Source organism: Anthonomus grandis, chromosome 8 (assembly GCF_022605725.1).
Source record: "Anthonomus grandis grandis chromosome 8, icAntGran1.3, whole genome shotgun sequence".
NCBI classification, from domain to species: domain Eukaryota; kingdom Metazoa; phylum Arthropoda; class Insecta; order Coleoptera; family Curculionidae; genus Anthonomus; species Anthonomus grandis.
Genome location: NC_065553.1, coordinates 26,380,946 through 26,403,249, shown reverse-complemented (window position 1 = coordinate 26,403,249; position 22,304 = coordinate 26,380,946). Strand labels below are relative to the sequence as shown.

Here is a 22,304-nt window from a genome sequence, read left to right as displayed (position 1 = left end):
TTTGTGACTAGCAATTCTTTTAAAATGAGTCCCTGGAGCTATAGAATTTTAAAATAAGTAAAAACACAATCAGGAGAAGGCTAGCGAAGGCCAATATATGAGCTGCTAGAGCAGTTATTGGTCCATTACTCACCAGAGAGCATAGGAGACGAAGAATACAATTCGCTCGTAAAAACGTTGCTTGGGAAAATAAAGGTTGGGCATAAGTTATGTTTAGCGATGAATCCAAATACTGACTTTTTTCTGACAATAGACGTAATAGAGTGTACCGAAGGCCATGAGAACAATATGCACAGTGAAATATAGTGGGAACTGTAGTTTTGGCGGGTCAGTAATGGTGTGTAGCGGGATTAATACGGAGGGCCGTACAGAATTAGTAATTTTTGTAGATAGAGGATACTGCACTGATATATTAGAAGATTATGTGGTTCCACCATTCGCCCCCTATGTTGGAGATAATCTCGTGCTTATGCACGATAATGTAGAACCACACGTGACCAGGGTGGTATAGGAGTACTTTGAAGAAGTCCAAATAGCTACCATAAATTGGCCACCCAGAATCCCGGATATGAATCCAATATAGCACATGTGGGATATCATGGAGTAATGACTGCAACAGTTGCCAAGACCCCTAAACAACTTAAATTATCTTTATTTGAGATTGGTAAATAAGAACCCTAATTCTCAGTACGAGGGATCGATGTCAAGCCGTTATAAACGCCAGAGAGGAGAATACTCTTCATTAATTTTTTTTTTGTATGTCATAAGTTATACATTTTGTAATAGAATTATTTGATTTAATTTTTGGTTTAAATTTTGAGAACACCTTGTGTATTTTTATTTTAATTATTTTTAAATTAAACTAGGACAAAAAATAAGCTAGAAGAACTAAAAAAAACATTCCAAAAAAAATACAATTTCTAAGATTATGCGTTAATTTTGGTGCGCAGTGTATTATAAGTTATGGTTTAGTTGTATGAGGAAATGCTATGAATGCCTTATCTATAGCTCAAAAATATACCCTAAAAATCATGTATTTTAAAAACAGAAGGTATCTAACGGAATTATTATTTAAATAAAACGCATCATTATCTATAGAGCAGTTATATGTAAAAGCAGTCTTAGGATTCATGAATAAAACTTCTTATAGTAAATATGAATTACGTCATAATTTGAATACCGACAAAGTATTTTGATATCATCTGTAGCATCATCTTAGCTGCTTTGTGGGCCTAAAACTTTTTAATGCTTTGCCTGTGAACTTCAAAGTAAAACCTTGTCACAGAAAGGCATTTTGAATTTAATAAAAAACAGTGATGACTATTCACCTGCTGTCATTATCTGGATATTGATATAATCCTATTTGGCTTAGTAGCTTAGTAATATAGTTTTAGAAAAATGATTTGATTGAACAGTGGGAGCACACCCAGATATTTAATGTCCATTGTTTTCTAATTGTATTAATCACTTAGAACATTGAAAGGCTAGAATTAGTAAAGAACAATTTTATTTGACAAATTAATCAAACTAGATGTATTCAGAGCAATTTATTTTTAAAAGCTTAGCAGAGTGCTTCCGGCGTATGAGCCATCATCAGTGCTAATTGTCAGTTGAGCCCAGGAGTTTTCCATAGTGGGAACACATTTGATAGTATTAAAATTATACATATAAAATTAGCATTTACACACACAAGACTATACAGAACACTAAGCAGGACGAACAGTTCGTGAACAGAAAACAGAAAGCGCTCTGCTAAGCTTTTGAAAATAAATTGCTCTGAATACATCTAGTTTGATTAATTAATTCGAGCAACATAGCCACTTTAATCTTTTAATTTTATTTGAGTTTAACATGTGCACAGGAGCAAGGGGGGTGTTTTGTTTACAAACATATTCATCGATTCTCTATTGTCAAGTTTACACGCATTTTCAAAAGAGCAAATTTTCAGCTATATACAACACATATAATATATAATGTTAATTTAACTTCTTGATGTTAGATTTTGGATTAAAAATACAAAGTAGAAATCGATATATGTTATTCTAAGCGCAAAAATAACATCTGAGAAGCAAAAAAAAATTATTAATATTCTTATTCCTAAAACCGCATCTAAAAAAATTGAAATGGCAATACCGCAGGCAAATGTCAGCAAGTGATGTCATCTTGTGAAATGTCATCTTGACAAACGGCTTTGTGCTTACATTTGAGATTTGTGAAGTTCTTTGTTTTTTCTTTAGCTTTTTGTTGAAAAAGGAAAAAGGTTAACCCATGTAAGTATTTTTGTGAACTTTTACGATAGTAAAAATTTGTGCCGGTTATGCCGCACCATGGAAAAAAGGCGATTTAAGCCGAGCTTTTCACAAGTAAATACCGATATTGTTATAACATCATATCAAGGGACAACCATCGTCATAAACGTAGAATAATAAAAACTTATTGAAAGATGTACAATATTTATAAAATATTTAATTTCCATAAAAATGCTTTTTAGTAGATAAATACCTTTACTTTAATGAAGTAGGTACGTACGTACGTGAAGTACGAAAAAAATGCATAAAGAGGTCACAAACGTTAAGATTGTTTATAATTTTAAGCATAATCTAATAATAATAAATCTTTATCATGTAAATATTTTTTGACGACGTCACTGGTAAAGATTATTTGTGTCGGTGGAATCAACAATGCGATCGAGCGGCGTTGCAATGTTGTTGCCTTTTTCTCTAATATACGTTATCTACATTTAACTTTGAATATTGACTTCTTTATAGAGTATCTTATCATATTTTATGAAAAAAATGCTTCATATTTTATTAAAGAGAAATAGTATTGTTTTGCGCCTGTCAAAATAAGTGACAAATTCTTATGATATTATAAAGTGTGTTTTTTTGCCATTTCCACTTAAGCATTTGGCATCATTGCATCAGAGATGTTGCAAGCAAACAAACTACCCATAGTTCGACGGCAAAGCTAATTATAGCCTTTCAATGTTCTAAGATTAATCATAATGTATCCTTTTAATGTATTATTGTTATAGAGTTTGCTGAATAAACTGAAATTGAAAAAATTGAAAATATAGAAGAACTAGGCTTACAACCCTATATATATGACATGCCTTTTCTTGCTTTAGAATTAAAATCATTTACTCCATTTTAAATAATCTCTCTTACTCACATTGAATTCCAAGATAATGGGGTCAATCATAGCGGCAAGTGCATCAGTATCATCCAAAAGTGGGAAATGACAGTGGTCACATTGATGACAACCTTCTCCAGGTACAAACACCCATCTGTGAGGACATTGATCGCATTTTTCTCCGATAACCCCTGGTAAACATTCGCATTGACCCGTTGTGGGAGAGCACCCGACGCCGATGGAGAATTCTCCCTTGCAACCGCAAGCTAGAAGAGAAATTTCTTGTGAAATATCGAAAATTCATACAATTATTAAATGTTTACTTACAGACACATCCGTCCTCGGTGTAGTTCCAGAAGCCAGCGGCGCACTTGTTGCAGGTTCTTCCAGTCACGCCTTCTCTGCATCTACATTGGCCGGTGGTGTCATCGCATTGGTGGCTGTCTGAAGCTTCTGCACAATCGCACTTGGTACAACCTTTTAATAAAAAGAATATCCAGAATTAGAAGATTCAGATTGATTTTTTTCTTATTTTCCAAAAGAAATTTTAAAATGAGTAATTTATACAGCTCAGTGGCTAGAGCTTTAAGTATATTTTTCTTTAATTGATTCCCATCTTCGTTATGGTATTTGTTTTTGGGGATCATGCTCTTAGTATGTCTTTAATAAGGTATTTATGTTGCAAAAGAGGGCTATTAGATGTTTATTTGGGGTCGGTCCTCGAGAGACTTGTCGGCCCTTATTTGTTAAACACAAGATTTTTACTTTGTACTGTATTTTTATTTTGGAAACAGTCTGATTTTTAAAAAACATAATGGTGAACTCTCGGGTGAACCAAATGTTGAGAATATAAGTTATAATACCCGGCATGTCTCTTATATCAGATTGCCGGTCTGAACAAGTAAAAAAATCAGTGGTGTATAATGGAAAGAAAATGTTCAATCATCTACCCTTATCCATATGCCAAAGGAACAACAACTTGAAATTTAGGCGCTCTACCAAGGCTTTTTTGTTAAAAAAAGGGCTACTATAGCCTCACAGAATACTTTTCTGAAGTATTTTAATACAAATTATAAAATAGGTTTCACATCTTTCAAATTTAATTTTATTATCCTTATTTCAATGTATTCATGTATTATTTTTTTAGTATAACATTATAATTAACTAACATTTTTAAGTATGTATCTTTTATGACCCTTCACTCTGGTGATGGTTTTACCTGTGTTTTTTTTATGACTGGCTATTTAGCTTGATTTTTTGTTGTATATATTAACTGGAACAATTTTTGGAACACCTTTATTTTATTTTAGTTATAACTGTATTTCTTAGGCTTTATTAACAACAATGATTTGATTTGAAGTCGACGAGTAACGTTCAACCTTGGCAACTTTTAACGTATTGCTACCAAGTTAGTCTTCAATTCAATGTTACACACATACCTTTTCTTAAAATAACATCACCAAACTATTTTATTGGAATATTCACATTAAATTCATTTTAATGAATTCTCCAAGTTCCCAAGGGCCTGCAGAAATCAGATATTGTTGAAAATCAGGTTAAATGATTATGTACATGACTATGCAATGAAAATTGAGGAATGTTCTGCTTAATATAGACAAGACATGTGTAGATATAAATGGATGGGGAAGTAAGAAGTTTGAACGTTACAAAACATTGGTGACAACGCTTACCGTAACCCAGTCCTGCCAAAATTCGCACACATCTTTTCTGCAATCCAAAAATCTTCTGAGCATGGGGACTATGTCCCCAATTCAATATTCCATACGATATATGAGAAGAAAAATACCCATGATAGGCTGCTAAAAAGTGGAGATGCGTAGCCCGTATAATGCACTAGCCAGAGAGATGATCTTGGAAGTTTATTACTTAGTTGCAGAACCTGCTGTTCCCAATATAAGGAGAGATCAAGGGTAACTCCGAAAACACTGTCATCACAGGGCAAAATAGGATTACTTTGACAAAAGGTAATCAGAAAGTTAATGATCAAAAGGTTAATCAGAAAGTTTATATTCTCAGTTTTGGACCTGTTAAGACTAAGTTGATTGGTTACAACTTAATCTAATAGATTCCGGTGAATCACTTCAGGAAAATGGTTCTGTAAGGTGATACTTTATAATGTTCATTGTATAACTCTCACTATCAAAATGTACCGAAAAGATATTCTTACGTTAAGGTTTTTTTTTGTTTTCTTGTTATTTTGTTTCCTTTTTTGTTGCTTTTTCTTGAGGATGTATCACTTAAAAATGCCTATGAATTAATATAAATTAAAAACAAGAGCGACTCCAACACTGAGCCTCCATGTTGATTGATTTCTTTTTGTGAACCCCAATTTTAGTGGAATACTTAATTTTTTTGTCAAAAGTTTTACTCAAAAACGTGTCTCTAAAAGTCAGTTTTATGGAAAAAAACTGTCTTGAATTAATTATAAAAAAGCAACTTTAAATTTCCTGGAATATTAACAAGACTGTGGCAACAAATCAATCAGGTGTTCACCACTCATTTGTATCTATTAATATAAATATTACTGATGATTTTAATAGGGAAGTTGTTAATGGTAATTTTATTCTAGCAGTATTTTTAAACTTTCGTCGAGCTTTTGAAACAATAAATAAAAACATTTTATTTAAGAAATCCAAAAAAATTTGAATTAGGGGTATAGTTTTAAAGTGATTCAACAAATATTTACATAACAGAATGCAGGTTGTGAAATATAAAAACAATTTATCGGAAGTAGCTTGTCGAGGAACTGTGTAGGTTTGGGTCCTTTGCTTTTCTTATTGTACATAAATGATATGATTAAAGTGACCACAATGAGTAAAACAGTTCTATTTGCAGATGATATAATAATGTACGTGGTAGGAAGCGATCTGAGTAAAATGCAACAAGACCTAAGCTATGATTTAAGTAGAATATATGTTATGCGATAACAATTTAAGTATTAATCCCGCTAAATCAAATTTCTGTATTTTTGGGAGTAAGAATAGACTAAGTGTGTAAAGTTAAATGAAATTAATATATTTATAAATAACAAAAAACGTTGACTACAAAAAAGATATTAGTTTTCTTGGATTCAAACCTTAATTTTTATTCACATGTTGATATTATAATAAGCAAAATTTTTAAAAAAATAATTTTATTTCAAGAATTACGCAAAATCTTTTATTTCATACAAAGTTACTTCTTTATAATAGTATTATTGTAACACACCCTAATTTTTGCTCGGCATTTCTGTTTGGAATTGTACGATTTTTTAATTTTTATTTTTTATAAATGTGCCATTTATTCTAAATCGAGAAATACGTTCTCGTTCGTCAATGCTTTCTCAGCTAGAATGAAAGAAAATATCAAATAGCCATAATGATCGGAATTAGTTTATGTCTATGTTAACTGGCGACTGAAGAGAGGATGTAAGACCAGAATAGGTATTAATAATATGGTTTTGTGACGGATCACGCTGAGTTTAGTTCTTTTAATAAGTAAACGTTTTATGTTGTCGATAATATAATATTGTCTTTTATTTTTTTAACTTGAGCCTTACATAGCAGCAGTGGGATAGACTCAAGTTTTCGAGTGTGTTCTATTAAACTACTCCGGCTTACTCTTGTTGTTGTAATAAGACAAATTTCAACAATTGTCAATAGTTATCTATTTAGTATTAAGTGAAGTTATAAAATGATGAATCTGAGTGGAATCAGAATGTTGAAGAACTGGCTACATTTCATAACTGAGGTGAATCATTATTATTAAGACTAGCTAGTAGTAGATTTCGGAGAAATGCTCGCCGGTGGTGTGATAGTGCTAATGTAGCTGGTTCGGGTTGGGAAGACATTAAGAAATAATTAGAAATTAATTTTTCAAGAACTATAAGATTTGGTAAATTATTAAAAGAAGTCGCAAATTTTTCTCCTTTGCTAAACCCAAATTTAGGAGACTATTGTTTTGAAAAAGTTTCAAAGTTAAATAAACTTTACTTGTCCATTCCTAGTTTGTTCCAAATTGATAGTGTTATAGAAAGTATCACTGACAAAAATGTAGCTTTAGCGGCTAGAACTGCTAATTTGCAGTCTATTGGGAAACTAGCCAGTTATTTAAGTAGTGAAGGAAATATTGATGAACTCTAAAAATAATAGTTTTAGTGTAATAAAATCTAACCTTCCGCCAACTAAGAATGCTTTTGAACCACGCCCGTCAACTTCTTATGAAAATAAGGTTAAGGAGAGTGAACGTAAAAAATTGTGTGTTATAACTGTGGTGGTGACCACTTTTTAAATCAATGTAGAAACCCTAAAATTAAGTGTAGGTTATTTAAAAAGTTCGGACATACTAGTGAAGGTTGTAAACGCATGACCGGAAAAGACAGTAAGAGTGTTGCTGTTTGCGACATTTCTGATAAGGTTGTTAATTTATTTTTGAAAACGGCACGTATTAATGGACGTAAAGTTATATGCCTTATTGATTCTGGTAGCACCTGCACCCTACTAAAAGCATCATTTGCTGGACATTTAAAACTTACTATAGTTAGTGGATCTTCCAAAACTTTAAAATCATTTAATAGTAAGTCAGTATTAACAAATAAGCCAATATTAATCAATCAAGGTGAAAGTAGTGGCGGCAACTGTCACAGCTTTAATATTAGATGATTGTCAGCTAAGTTACGACTTACTACTAGCTGCCGATTTCATAAATCAAGAACATATCGTACTTAGCAAAACTAAAAAACTGTTCTCAGTTTGTTAAAACCACTTTGTGGTGGCTGCCTTGAATGGTTTAATGGTTTTTAATCGAATTAGTGTATGTTGCAGTAAAATGCTACAAAAACGCGTTCAACTTGAACTTTGATTTTTTAATTTTGGTCAATCAAGAAATATAAAATTTGAAAATTATCAATTTTTGTGGTTTTCTTTCTTTTGCCCATGATATTGCTGTGAAAACAAATAGCTAGCACAAAAGTAAGTAGATCATTGGAAAGCATATTAAATGCAGTAGTTTTTATTGAAAAAAAAATATGTCCCTATTTACCAAATTTTAGAAAAACGACAACGAAAAAGATACTACTAATTTTGCACATTTCCCAAATGTTACATTTAGCTTCTGATAACACCCGGTATAAAAAAGTACTCAAAAACTTAAATATACTCATCTTATAGCAAATTTAATTCTTTTTCAGATGGTATATCTAAATTTTATGTGGTGGTAAGATAAACGGAGATACGTCTTGTCTATATGAAAAAAAAAACAAAGAAATTTCATAAAATCAAAAAATGTTAAATACCAGAAGAACTAACAACTTTTCGAAAAAATATTATACGACTTTTTTATTGCAAATGACTTTTATAATCACCCCTTAAAGTTTGGCGGTTTTTATAGTAGATACCCTGTATAGGAAGTTGATGAATGGAAAATTAGCATGGGTGGTGCCTAAAGATGCAAGATGGCAAATATGTAAACTATGCCATGATAATGCCGGAAAGGCAAGGTGCCTTGGAAAAGACTTTAGAAAGGATGTCAGAAAATTATTGGTTCCCAAAAATGAGGAAGTTTACCTCTAATTATATTCAGGCTTGTCTCAAGTGGCTATATTATAAACATCATACTAGGAAAAGATAAGCTAAACTACATCCCACAGAAAAAACTCCAATTCCATTTCACACACTACATTTAGATCATTTAGGCCCATTTGTTTGCAGCACACAGAAAAATCAATATATTTTAGTTATTATTGATGGGTTAACAAAATTTGGTTTTTTTGGAAATCGTAAAAAGCACTAAAGTCCGTTATGTTGTCAAGTTTTTGTAGGATACTATGTATATATTTAGTTCTTCTGTAAGGATAGTTACAGAGGAACTGCTTTCACCTCAAAGACATTTTACTCAGTTTACAGAATTAAACATATCCTAAATGCTGTTGCAACTCCAAGGGCTAACAGGCAATGTGAACGTGTGAATCGAACGGTCCTAAATTGTTTAGCTGCTACAGGAGGGTTAACCAGAGGATCTCTGGGATTGCTATGTCAAGCCGATACAAAGTGTTCTGAATTGTACAAGTAATAAGTCTACAAAGGTATTACCGTTAGAATCTCTTGCCGGATATAGAGGTAGGGTTCTGGCGGAATCCAAAATAATTAATAGTATTAAGGATTCTTGAGATCAGATTGATTTACACAATTACGTTCAGAAGTAAGTACCCGATTAACGGTAGAGCAGTTGGCTCAGAAAAAGAGGTATGATAAGACCAGAGCAGAAGCTAAACAATACAAGCAGGATGATGTGGTAATGGTTTTAAGAACGGATAACCCAGCTACAGGTCGTAGTCGTAAACTTCTTCCTAAGTTTAAAGGGCCATTTCGTGTCACCAAAGTTCTTTTAAATGACAGATATGAAGTTCAAGACCTAAGGGAAGGATTTAAAAATTATAAAACCGTAGTGGCGGTAGATAAAATAAAACCGTGGGTTATGTTTTAAAATACCACAAAAGAAAATCCATTTCATTAAAATTATGCAGATAGCAATAGAGTAATGTAATCATTGTGTTTTTTTGATAATTCAGTAAAACAGTTGTTTAAAATTTTAGTACAGTTAATACTATTTATTATTTCATTTTGCAGTTTGCGAAATTTGAACAGTTTGTTTGTTTGTTATACTTTTTTACAGTTTGTACTAAGACAGAAATTATAGCGCAGCTAGCGATGTATATTTAGAAAGTGGCAGTCTGCAGGAAAAAAAATCTTAAATAAGATATTAGATATAATGTTTTAAGTTTGCTTCCTGAGGACAGGACAGAAAGCAGGATGACCGAATGTAAGATTTTCTAATTTTAATTTTTTTATAAATGTACCATTTATTCTAAATCGAGAAATACGTTCTCGTTTGTCAGTGCTTTGTCAGCTAGAATGAAAAAAAAATGAAATAGCCATAATGATCGGGATTTGTTTATGTTTATGTTAACTGGCGACTGAAGAGAGGATGTAAGACCAGAATCGGTATTAAAAAAGATAGTTTTGTGATGGGTCACGCCGAGTTTAGTTCTTTTGATAAGTAAACGTTTTCTGTTGTCGATAATATAATATTGTCTTTTATTTTTTTTAAACTTGAACCTTACATTATTATTATTTTTTTTAGTTAATTTTTTCACAATTTTTCTTTTCAGTTCAGAAGCTAAAACTGAAATTTTTTTCTGATTACAGGCAACTGAACATAGATCTAATTTTTTTCTACAAGGCAAATAACTAAAAAAAACAGATTTTTGTATATTTGGAGTTTGGACTTTTGTATATTGGACTCTCTAATACAAACTGCCAAAACTTTTCATTTTCTAGCAATTTTTCTACAATGCCAACATTTTTAAAAGAAAATAGTATAGTTTAAAAATACTTCACTTTGAAAGCAGGAACGAAAAATAATGTCTATTTTAGTAACAATTATCTTAAAACCCAAACATAAAAAACATATTCTTAATTCTTACCTAATCCAGACAGGAATCCAAAATGTTCCTTAACACACCTATCGCACTTCTCTCCCTCCACATTGGGTTTGCAAATACACTGTCCGGTCGTATGGTCGCACCTATCAGTTCCGTACTTATCGCATATACACGCTTGACAATCTTTTCTCTCGATCGCATCACCGAAGTAACCTGGGGCGCATAGAGAGCACGCTTCACCAAAAGTATTATTTAAACATCTCATGCATTTGCCTGTGGTGGAATCGCATGAACCTGGATCGCGTGAATCTATGTTTCCGTGGCATTGGCAAGGTTTACAGAAATCACCTGAAATATCATAGAAATAAATTAGTCCCTATATAGTATTTAATGTAGTATTGAATTTTTCTTATTTTAAACAATTTTTGTTTTTTTTTTGTCGAACTGTTCTTATGAACAGTTGGAAAAAACTCAACGTCCAACTGCCTGAAATAATTCGCGCAGTTAAGCGTATTTTCGTTAAAAAAACGTTGATGATCGCTATGAAATGATCAATATCGTTTAAAAGTACCACAATTACGTCGTAAAACCATAATTTCAAGATGATCCTTAATATTATTGAAGAGTAAAATGCGATATTTAGGCCTCATGATATAATTGAGTCCGAGTCATATACAGGGTGTTAGTAAATAAGTGCGATAAACTTCAGGGGGTAATTCTGCTTGAAAAAATAATGACAGTACTATATAAACGTATGTCCGCAAATGCTTCGTTTTCCGAGATACGAGGTGTTAAAGTTTTTCTTAAAAATTGACGATTTATTTATTGCTCTGAAACCGGTCGAGATATGCAAATGAAATTTGGAGGGTTTTAAGAGGTAGTTATCGCGTATTTTTTGAAGTGCAATTAAGAATTTTATGTTCACCATTGGCGCGCATACGGATAATGATCTCAATTTTTTTTTTAAGAAAAAATGGTACTTCCCTAAAACATTTTAAATTAAAAATAATTTTTGAATTCCTCGTTCAATTTGTGACAAAAAACCTCTCTCATCTTTTTTTCGTATGTGGCGCCGTTTTAATGCAAAAAAATATCTTGACGCGTACTTTTCATTTCTTTAATACATTATCAAGAACTGTCTAATACAACAAAATTAAAGCAGAGCAATAATAGAAAATAACAATACTAAAATTTTAAATAAGCGCAAAACTACAACAAGTGTTCAAAATGACCTCCCTCAGACGTTACACAAGATTCAACTCTTCGCCTCATTGATTCTCGTATTCGCGCAAATATTCCCTAACTAGCTGAATGCCCGCGGCGTGAAAATAAAAGAAAAGTCGAAAATGCCTCCAATAATAGTAAATGCAACCCACAGTACACAAAAATAAAATCCGAAGCCTTGCCTCTTGTATATGCAACCCACAATTGCCACGCCGTTTTTCTTGAGGTCAAGGGGCGCGATTAATATAATATAATTATTATAAAACCAAGACACAAATATTCGTTAGATGCAGAGCGAGCGGTAAGACTGATTCGAGTCACCTCTCGGGTATCAGTCTCGCATGGACCCGCCTTGTTGTTATGTCTACCAAAATATAAATAATACAGAGGCACTTTTTCAATCGTATTTTTTAATCAGTTTTATGCCGCTATGCGATATTTATCATATCGCTAACACTCCTTCCCTTATTGGTGGAATTTCAAAAAGTTCGTTCGTATCCGGGGCCTACATTATAAAAAAACATTGTTGCAGTTAATTTTTTTTTCTTAAGTTGATGCCTCCGTTCAAACTCCGAAGCCACGCCCCCTTAATTCTAATTTTCCCATTTTTTACCCCTTATCGATGGAATTTCGAAAAATCCGCTCTTATCCGGTGCCTACATTATAAAAGGAACCCGTTGGCAAAATTTCACGTTTCTACCTAATGTAGTTTGGGCTCTGCGATGATGAGTCAGTCAGTCAGGACAAACTCTTTTATATATATAGATGTATTTCTTATTATCTCACAGCCGGTTATAATTCGAGTCCTCAGGTGTTCAACATTTTCGACGGGAGTGGAATAAACTAATGAATTACGAATACTCCAAATGCAAAAAATCTAGAGGTTTTAAATCTGGCGAACGAGCAGGCCAATGTTCTGTACCTCCCCTACCTATCCAACGATTTGGAAATAAACTGTATCTAAGTGATTACGTACATTGATACTAAAATGGGCTAGTGCACCATTATACATGAACCATAAATGTTGCCTCAGCTGTAGCAGAATTTCTTCAAAAAGAACAGGTAACTCTTCCTGTAGGAAATGGAGGTAAGATTCTCCTGTTAGGCGTTGTGGGAAAAAATATGGACCGATTAAATGAGGCGTCTCATAGCAAAACTCGTCTTATCCATGTTAAGTCGTTCTACTCAAATTCAGAAAAACCTCTACTAAAGTAATTTTTTTGGATACAATGACAACTCCTTCAAACTTTTTTTCCACTCCTTTCAAACTCTCCAGAAATTTTCTCACAGCCACTCGCTTTTCTTCGTATTTTTTGCTTACGCGATCGCCACCACGATTTTCTCTGGGCAAAAGCCCAGTTTTCAAGATATCGCCTGGGAATTCTTTGGACGCGATCCTTAGAGATATTAAGAATGTTCAAAAACGTTTTTTGGCAAGCTTGTATTTCAAATTTTTGGCAACCGGACTTATTCACAAAATGCTTAACACTTACACCTTTTCGGCTGCTACCTACTTTTATATGTCTATCGCGCTTCGGTTGTGAACATTTACAAAATTTTAATATGTACACATCTTGTTCCTTCTTGGTTTTCCCCTGATAAAAGTTTTGATGAAAGTCATAAACATCTCGGCTGGTTAATCTTATACATTTGTATGTTTTTCCATTGTGACCGCAGGTAGGATAGACTGGCAAACCTTTGGCGGAATGCCTAAAGTAGCAAAACAATTTTCTTTAATACCCTGTCAATCTTGCAAAAAAAAACATAAAATAGCTTTCGCGTTTTAGTATTTCTCTTTTCCACTGAGATCTGTCTCTGATATTTCTTCTGCATTTACCCCTGCGGGGATAATTTTTTGCTCCATATTAACCCCTAACCACTATTGACGGAGTCAAATTGACCCAGAGACGCCTTTAAACTGAAATTTCCCCCTCCAATTTTGTAACTTGGGGGCAAGGCTTCACGACTTTGTCTAGCGCGCGTGTTTACTTTTAGTAGCACATTAACTACGTAGGAATGCAGCTTCGTTGTGGCCGAATTTACGAAAATGGGTCAAAGTGACCCAGCGGTAGTTGTTGCGTTATAAATATTTCCAATTTAGCACTTTATGAAATAATTATTTTGGTATAAGTTTTTTTGCATAAAAATTGTTTCGAACAAGTGTTTATTGTAATTTTTGTATCTAGTTATCCATAAAAATGGATTCCAAATTATCCACGGATGCGGAGCTTTTAGACATTATAGAAAATGACGATTTTTGGCAGGACCTCGAAAACGTGGATGAAACTAATCAGGTTCACGGATGATGAAAATGGCGCCAATGTGCCCTTGGAAATTACTGAGAATGAACAGGACTTAGAAAAATTTTGGAGGATGGAGATAAAAGCGATGATTCTGAAGAGAACTACGAGCTCTTTAGTGAACATGATTCTTTGAGTGAGGCTTCTGGGGTTTCTGGGCAATGATGATTCTGAGGAAGATCAACCTCTAATTAATTTTACGTCTTGGGTTGGAAAGGATGGAACAAGATGGTCAAAAGGAGCAGCAACACGTGGAAGAGCAGTAGCTCATAACATTATTTACACTAAACCAGGTTTGAAGGGCTTTGCATTGTCCAATCCACCCAAGTCACTGAGTATGGAAAATACTTATAAATGATAAGATCCTAAAGATAGTTTGTAAATTTACAAATATAAAAATTGGACTGTGTCAGGCCAAATATCAAAGTTTCAAAAGACATATAGGGCTGCCAGAAGAAAATTTCAGCCAACGTTTATTGCTAAAACAAGTGAAGATGAGCTAAAAGCATTTTTTGGTTTGTTATATCTTCAAGGCTTATTCAAGTCTGGTCATGAGGATTTAAGGTCAATGTGGTGTACTGATGGAACACGAAAAGACATTTTTAGAGCTACAATGATCCTTGCAAGATTTTCTTTTTTGCTTTGTTGCTTACGCTTTGATGATTTACAAACCAAGAAGGAAAGGATCTTTTGGTAAATTGGACAAACTGGTGCCGATTTCAGAAGTTTTTAATACATTTGTGGATAACGCACGGGAAATGTATAACCCTGGTGATAATGTTACCCTGGATGAGATGTTGGTACCCTTTAGGGGTAGATGCGGATTCCGTATGTACATCCCTAAAGTACAAATTCTGGCGGATTCAAAGACCCACTATATGTTGAACGCCGAAGTATATACAGGTGCCCAAATTGGAGATCGGGCCCCTAAAGAAAAATGCTTTTCGAATCCTTCGGAGGTTGTGCTTCGTTTGACAAAGCACATAATGGGTACCAACCGCAATGTAGCCGCTGACAACTGGTACTCTTCAATTGAGCTAGTAAATGAGCTGCTGACTAATATGCTTACTTATGTAGGCACTCTAAAAAAAATAAACGTACCACCAGAATTTCAACCCAGCCGTAAGCGACAACCTAAAAGTTCACTGTTTGGTTTTTCTCCGGCGATTACCATGGTATCATTCGTTCTAAAAATTAATAAAGCAGTTATATTAGAATCAAGTATGCACCACGATAATAACATAAATGAAATTTCATTGAAACCAGATATAATTGAGCACTACAATGGGACTAAAGCAGGGGTTGATGCTCTTGAAAAATGCGTAAATTATTCTACTTCGCGCAGAACAAGACGTTGGCGAATGGCATTATTTCATGCAATATTGAATATTGCTGGAATTAATAGTTTGTGTAGAATGTTTTATATAACTGTGCATCTAATGAAACAAAAATTACGCGCTATGATTTTCTAAAGCGGCTACGGGTATCGTTATGCAAGCCGTTCGTCATAAAAAGACTAGGAAATACAAAGGTACCTCGAAAGGTTTGAGAAATGGGCTCCAATATATTTCACACTAAGATTCCAGAACCTCCTGTGCCACTCACTGATAGAACAACGTCCAAGCGAAAAAGATGTGCCATATGCCCATGGTCAAAGGACCGAAAAACAAATACTGTTTGCAATAATTGTAAAAAGCCTATTTGTCAACAATGTGCAGTAAAAGTTTGTCCTAACTGCACTAAGTAAGTTTTTTTTTGTTAAAATGTTTTTGTTTTTATGTTAGAAAATACGTTGTAAGTTTCGTTACCTTTTTTTGAATAAATAATACAGTGGGTCATACTGACCCATCAATAGTTGTTGCAATTTTTTTTTTTTGAATAGTTGTTAAGGGTTAAAAATAACTAGTTAGTTTTATAAATTATAATTCCAATAAAAATACCTTAAAAGTTAGAAAAAAACAAAGAATTTGGTAAGAATATCCCACAATAACTCTGTTATAACCTATACTAATCCAAATAATCTACAAAAATATAAAACGGGTGAAACAAGCAGGCACGTGTTTCATATTTTCGACTTCTGATTGGTCGCGCGGATAACGCGTATTTTGAAACGACACATCAAGTGGATAAGGCAAATTTTGCGATAACAGCAATATTTTGCCGTTGAATTTTAATGGGATAAGGCAAGTTTTGGTGAATATTATTAAGGTAGAAGGAGCATATCAACCTAAAGAGAATATTGCCATATTTACCATATTTTTCGTAAAATTTGGATAAGACGAGTTTTGCTATGAGACGCCTCAAATTATCGTCAATGAATCCAAGCCATACATTTACTGAAAACTGATGCTGAAAATGAGCCTCGAAGATTCTATGTGGATTCTCCTCAACCCATAAGTGATTGTTATGGAAATTTCGTATGCAATGTCTTCCAAAAGTAGCCTCATCAGTAAACAAAATACCATTTAAACAATTAGGAATTTGAGCAATTTGATGAAGAATCCATTGCCGATCATTTCCATTACTTCGGCCATAGATAAAATGCATATCTTACAGTTCCGCATTTGTAAAATTTTCCATTTTTTGGATAAAAAAAAATTAATTACTTAAAGCTTAATAACTAAAAGCTTAATAGTGAAGGAACGCTAATTTGACATTTCATATTTCGCAGATGAATGTTGACATTTTGTATTTAATTAATATTAGATAAATGTTGACAGTAGCCTACTAAATAATGTATTTAAAGTTTTTTTTTGCATAAGAACAGCGCCACATACGAAAAAAAGATAAAAAAATTTTTGTCACAAATTGAACGAGGAATTCAAAAATTATTTTTAATTTGAAATATCTCGGTGGCGTACCGTTTTTTTCTTTAAAAAAATTGAGATCATTACCCGTAAGCAACATAAAATTCTTAATTGCAATAAATAAATCTTCAATTTTTAAGAAAAACTTTGACACCCCGTATCTCGGACAATGAAGCATTTGCGGACATATGTTTATATAGAAAACTTTCATTATTTTTCCATGCCGAATCACCCCCTGAAGTTTGTCGCACTTATTTACTAGCACCCTGTATGTCTTTAGGATTAATTTATCCTCACCTGCCACCTCAGGCAATCCATAAAACCCAGGTGCACAGCTCTCACACCTCGCCCCACCGTAACCATCTCTGCACTGACAGCTGATATGTTCCCCATCAGCACTGACGTCACATCCGGTGGCGAAATTGTTGCTGGTGATCGGCAGAGGGCACGCGCATATCAGACAATCGTCGGGTTTACCCGCTCGCGCATCCCCGTGATATCCGACTGCGCATAATTCACAGTAGTCACCGGTGGTGTTGTGTTGACAGTCTAGACATTTTCCGGTGTTTACGTCGCATTCGTTTGCATGGCCGTTGCATTCGCACGGTACGCATGCTCCCCCGTAAGGTCCTTCCACCCGGTAGTAACCTGGAGAACATTCTTCGCAAGATAGACCTAAAAAAGAAGAAGACTTTGAGGTTACATAATAAGGGTTTTGGTTAATTAAAATGCTAAATTTGAATGAAAAAAATATCATTTGTTAGAGGTTTTACAATCACATTCACATTCAATTATCAATATCTAACGAGAATATTGAAAACGTTGACGAATGCATATCCATGGGTCACCTCATTAAAGTAGAAAAAGAGAATCAAAAGTCGGATATAACGCAAAGAGTGAAATTAACGTGGGCTGCTTTTCGAAAACTATATTTTACAAAAAAGTATATTCTACAGTCCAGGTACTCCAATGCATTAAGCTTATGGCATATGCATTTTGCTCGAAACAATGGCAATCACAAAAGGTAGAGCAGATTGATTAAAAATCAAAACAAAGGGCAATGGAACGAGAAAGGCTTGGAGTTTGCCTAAGAGACCGAATCAGAAACAAAAGATGAACAAAGGTCACCGACGTAATCCGCTACAAGTTGACATGGAGATGGCAGAACATGTTGCAAAACAGGACGACAGTAAACAGTATATGGAAATTCAAATTCAAACCTTATTTATTGCCCAACAGGAAATAAATCCTAATAATAAGATAATTATAGAAACATGAAGAGATAATACAACAAATTCATAATGCAACAAATATTAATATCAAACTCATTAACTGGAACAATATAAAACTAATAGTAAGTGTTACATTAAATACTTAAACAACTAACAATGTAAATCTACTTGAAATAACAGATTTGAAATGATTCAAAGTCATGCCAAACAGATCAACATCAATCCTTAGCTGAATCATTGAACTAATTTGATGCTCTATATATTGGCTCTTTTTTGGCTAAATTGGTGCCATAAAGTCAAGATAAAATACACTGTATCTTCTCGTATGGATGTAGGGAATAGCAAAATTCAAAGCTGATAGGAGATCTGAAGCATTAATTTGACTGTTACATATTTTAAATAAAAACATCAAGCTCCCATAAACAACAGATTGCTGAAGAGACAGTGCATCAAACCTTGAAAGCAATAACTGCTGACTAAAATCTCTCTCGGGGTATACACCATCCAACTTAAAAGTAATATATTTGTAAAATTTTCATTGAACTGATTCCAGCCTCTGAATATGCACTGCATAATTAGGAAACCATACTAGAGAGGCATACAGTAGGCGTAATTTTACTAGAGAGTTGAACAAAATTATACTGCTTGAAGTATAAGAAAATAGTTCTGTTGATTGAGTCTTTAAATAAGATCTTATGATGGTATCTATATTAATATTGAAGGTAAGCTTTTTGCCAACACAGACCCCGAGATCAAGAACAGAGTCACAATTTGGAAGTGTAGTATCATTTATTACGTAGTACGAAGTCAATCTCATCCTTGAGTAAGGAAATTGACATTTACTTACATTTCTGAAGATGAAGTGGGAGCTTGTTCATTTCACATCATTCATAAACCCTATCAAGATCAGCCTGAAGCTGAATGCAGTCATGACGACTATACAAGAGGAAAAATTTTAATGTCATCCGCAAACAGTAGAAACTCACTGCCGATACTCGTGGAAATGTCTTTGACAGGTTCACGAATGGCGGTCTATCTTTTAGAAAGGAAATGAAAAACTTTATTAAATGTTTATGAAACCCTATTTTATAAAGCTTTTTCGAAAGAAAAAGGTTCTTGGTCCAATCTATCCAAGACCTTAGCAAAATCTATGGAGATTACATTAAGTTGGTATTTGCAGTTTATAGCCTCATATGCGTTCCGCAGAAATGATGTTAGATTAGCGACTGTTAATCTACACTGAAAAAAACCATGCTGATTAGATAAAATAAGATGTTTAATTTGATGAAACAGCTTGCTATTGACTTTAGAAAAGTTGAACAAAATAGAAATCGGGCGATAGTTCTCCACCATATTTCTGTCTCCTGACTTATAAGACAGGGCAAATTTTTGTTTGTTTCCAGGCGTTGAGAAAAGTGCTAGTACGTTGTGACAAATTGAAAAGTATACACAGAGATTTAGCGAAAGCAGAAGCTCAATCACGTAGGAGAAAAGAGGGAATGAATGGAAATGAAGAGAAGTAAAGGAAACAGCAAAAGCGCTGGCTGAACGATATCAGGGAGGTCTCCAGTAGAAACTGGGCACAACTAGCTCAAGATCGACAGAAATAGAAAAGACCCAAAGAGGCCTACCTTCAGGAGTGAATCAGATAAGACTCATAAGGAAAAGGGAAGTGAGCTCGGTCACTATTTTGAGTCCAATCTGTCAATGTTGCCTTTGTTAATCATCACAATGATAACAATCTGATAAGAGAAAATCTGGTAACCAGGTATAAGAAATGCGGCCCACCATAAGCCATAAATGCGTTTTTTGTAAATAGATGCTGATTTTAGATCGAAGTTTGCTGGATACGCCCAAAAAAACATAAATCGCCATTTACTTAGATATAAGTCGACGTCTTCACCCAATCAGCAGATAAACTCTCTCACATAAAACTCTTAAGAATAACTGAAAGTCTTAAATCAGACGGCTTTCAGAAAACGCATCTTAACATATGGACAATTGGACCTTAAAAATTGAATCAACCCTCTTTGTGGGATGTGGAATATATTAACTCAACTACGTGGAATAAATACAAATATTTGTAATTGCGGTTTAATGGCGGTGCTTCTGTTAAAATTTATTTCTTTCATGCAGTTGAATTGGGTTGATTCTCTGTGTGGGTTGGTAAATATTAATATATTCATTCAACTGCCTGAAATAAATACAAATATTTGCCCAGGCAGTTCAATTGGGCTCCCTCTATTCAGCATAGGCTCCAACGATAGGACTAATACTGTGCTTAACAACAACTCCTTGATTTCTGTAATTAAAATGCAGTCACTGTTTCTAATCCGTCGGGTTTTTATGAGTGTCACTCATTTGAAACTGTAGTTTCCTCAGGGCCATTAATAACGATGAAACTATCTTCTAGCGTTTAAAACTATTGCTAGAGATATATTTTACTGTATAAATTAGAACGACTGGGAATTGGTTAAGATTTACGTAGAAGAGCCTATCAGCGTTGATTGAATATTCAATCAATGCTATCAGTATTATTGAGTATCAAGCTGTTTGAGGTTCTTGATGTTTTGGTGTTTTGCTATTGAACTGTTCTCGGACCGGTGTTTTTTTTACTTTATATAAACGATATGGTGATCAAAAAGAGTAAGATTGTCTTATTGATTGACACTATTATTTACATAGTTAGTTATATGTAAAATATTGGTTGTATAATATGAACAGGGACCTTAGCAATTTGTTTCACTAGTTGTCTGATCAATAAATTATGCTAAAATGCAAGTAAAGAAAATTCAGTATATTCTCATTAAAGTCCAAAACTGGTTACATGGATATTGACGCCCAATATCCCTGGAATATGCCATCAATAGCTTATTTGACGAAATATATTGCAATTTGAAATTGTACATTCAAAAGTAGCACACATTTCGAACAAAACAATCTTTTACAATCAGTTTGGTTTCAGAAACAAAAGGAGTACTACCCTAGTAATTGACTGTTTTGTAAGATATATAAGTAGATATTTTTTAAGAAGGACTTGATACCTTCGCTTCATATTTGGATTTGATCAAGGCTTTTGACTATGTTTTTTGCGAATTCTTACAGAAAGTATTCAACTATAAAGCTTAACATATCAAATCGCACACAGTCAGTTATAATGGTACTTCTGTGACACCAAAAATGGTAAGACATGGAATTTCTCAAGAATCATACGACACCACCACATTCGCAACATATCATCCATCCCAAATAGATGTGTGTGGAATTAAGGGCGCTGGTGTGTCAATCGAAGACTGGTTTCTTGTGAATAAATTGTGTCTGAATGGTGGCAATCTATAAATTTTAGCCTGAGGAAGAGAAAAGTAGCCCACACTTTGCTAAGGAACTGCTCTGATGAGGTCAAATTTTTAGGTGCCTATGTATATGTCATATTCAACAATTTTACAGCAGGTTTTTTAAGTTATATCTGAGAAGAAATCTTTCAGGATGTGTGTCCAAGCAAAGCGTAAACTTCTGCTCAATCATGTGCTATGCAATTTTTCAATGGGGTTGTTTCCCCAATGCCACTAAAATTTTTAAATTACAAAGGAAAAGCTGGATGAGGACCAAGAGGACTGTAGAGAGGCCTTTAAAAATCTGATTTTTATGAATTTGAGGATTATTTTTCAAAACCGTCCTAATCTAACATCTTCTTACTGTGTATTTTTGTACTTTGTTATTATTTTTAAGCTGCAGTTTAATTATAATATAATTAGTAAGTTTTTCAATTTAAAAAGTAGTTACAGGAACCTACTGGGTTTATGATCATATATCTTTTTTGACAATCCATATGTCTGGTACAATAATTCTGGCATATGTTTATGCGGATAAAATGAGAATATTCCAGTTCTCTATCTGTGAGATATTCCAGCAGCATACATTTTATGTACAGTGCTTTTCTTTAATGGCTCCCCCCTCTTTATTTTTTGAACGGATTAATTCAAAATATTGAAACTTCAGGTAATGCAATTGATGAATGAATACTATGTTTTAAAGCAAAATTGACAGATGAAAATTTCAAGATGGCTGCTGGGCGCCATCTTGGAAAAAAAAATTAACCTTTTCTATGGTGGTGTTGTGGCACAACATTTTGAAGCTCCTGACAAGTACTTTATAACCCTAGAATATA

At 33.7% G+C, this 22,304-nt stretch overlaps 1 protein-coding gene across 1 annotated transcript in view; it reads right to left on the bottom strand.

The window, feature by feature from the left end:
• LOC126739393 (laminin subunit alpha) overlaps window positions 1-22,304 on the bottom strand; it is a 328,515-nt gene that overhangs the window by 143,361 nt on the left and 162,850 nt on the right. Inside the window, exons 29-32 of the mRNA XM_050445058.1 lie at window positions 17,202-17,579; window positions 10,616-10,921; window positions 3,460-3,609; window positions 3,172-3,398 (exon numbers count right to left, since the gene is read on the bottom strand). Of these exons, the coding sequence (XP_050301015.1) occupies window positions 3,172-3,398; window positions 3,460-3,609; window positions 10,616-10,921; window positions 17,202-17,579 (1,061 nt within the window). The remainder of the gene's footprint in view (window positions 1-3,171; window positions 3,399-3,459; window positions 3,610-10,615; window positions 10,922-17,201; window positions 17,580-22,304) is intronic.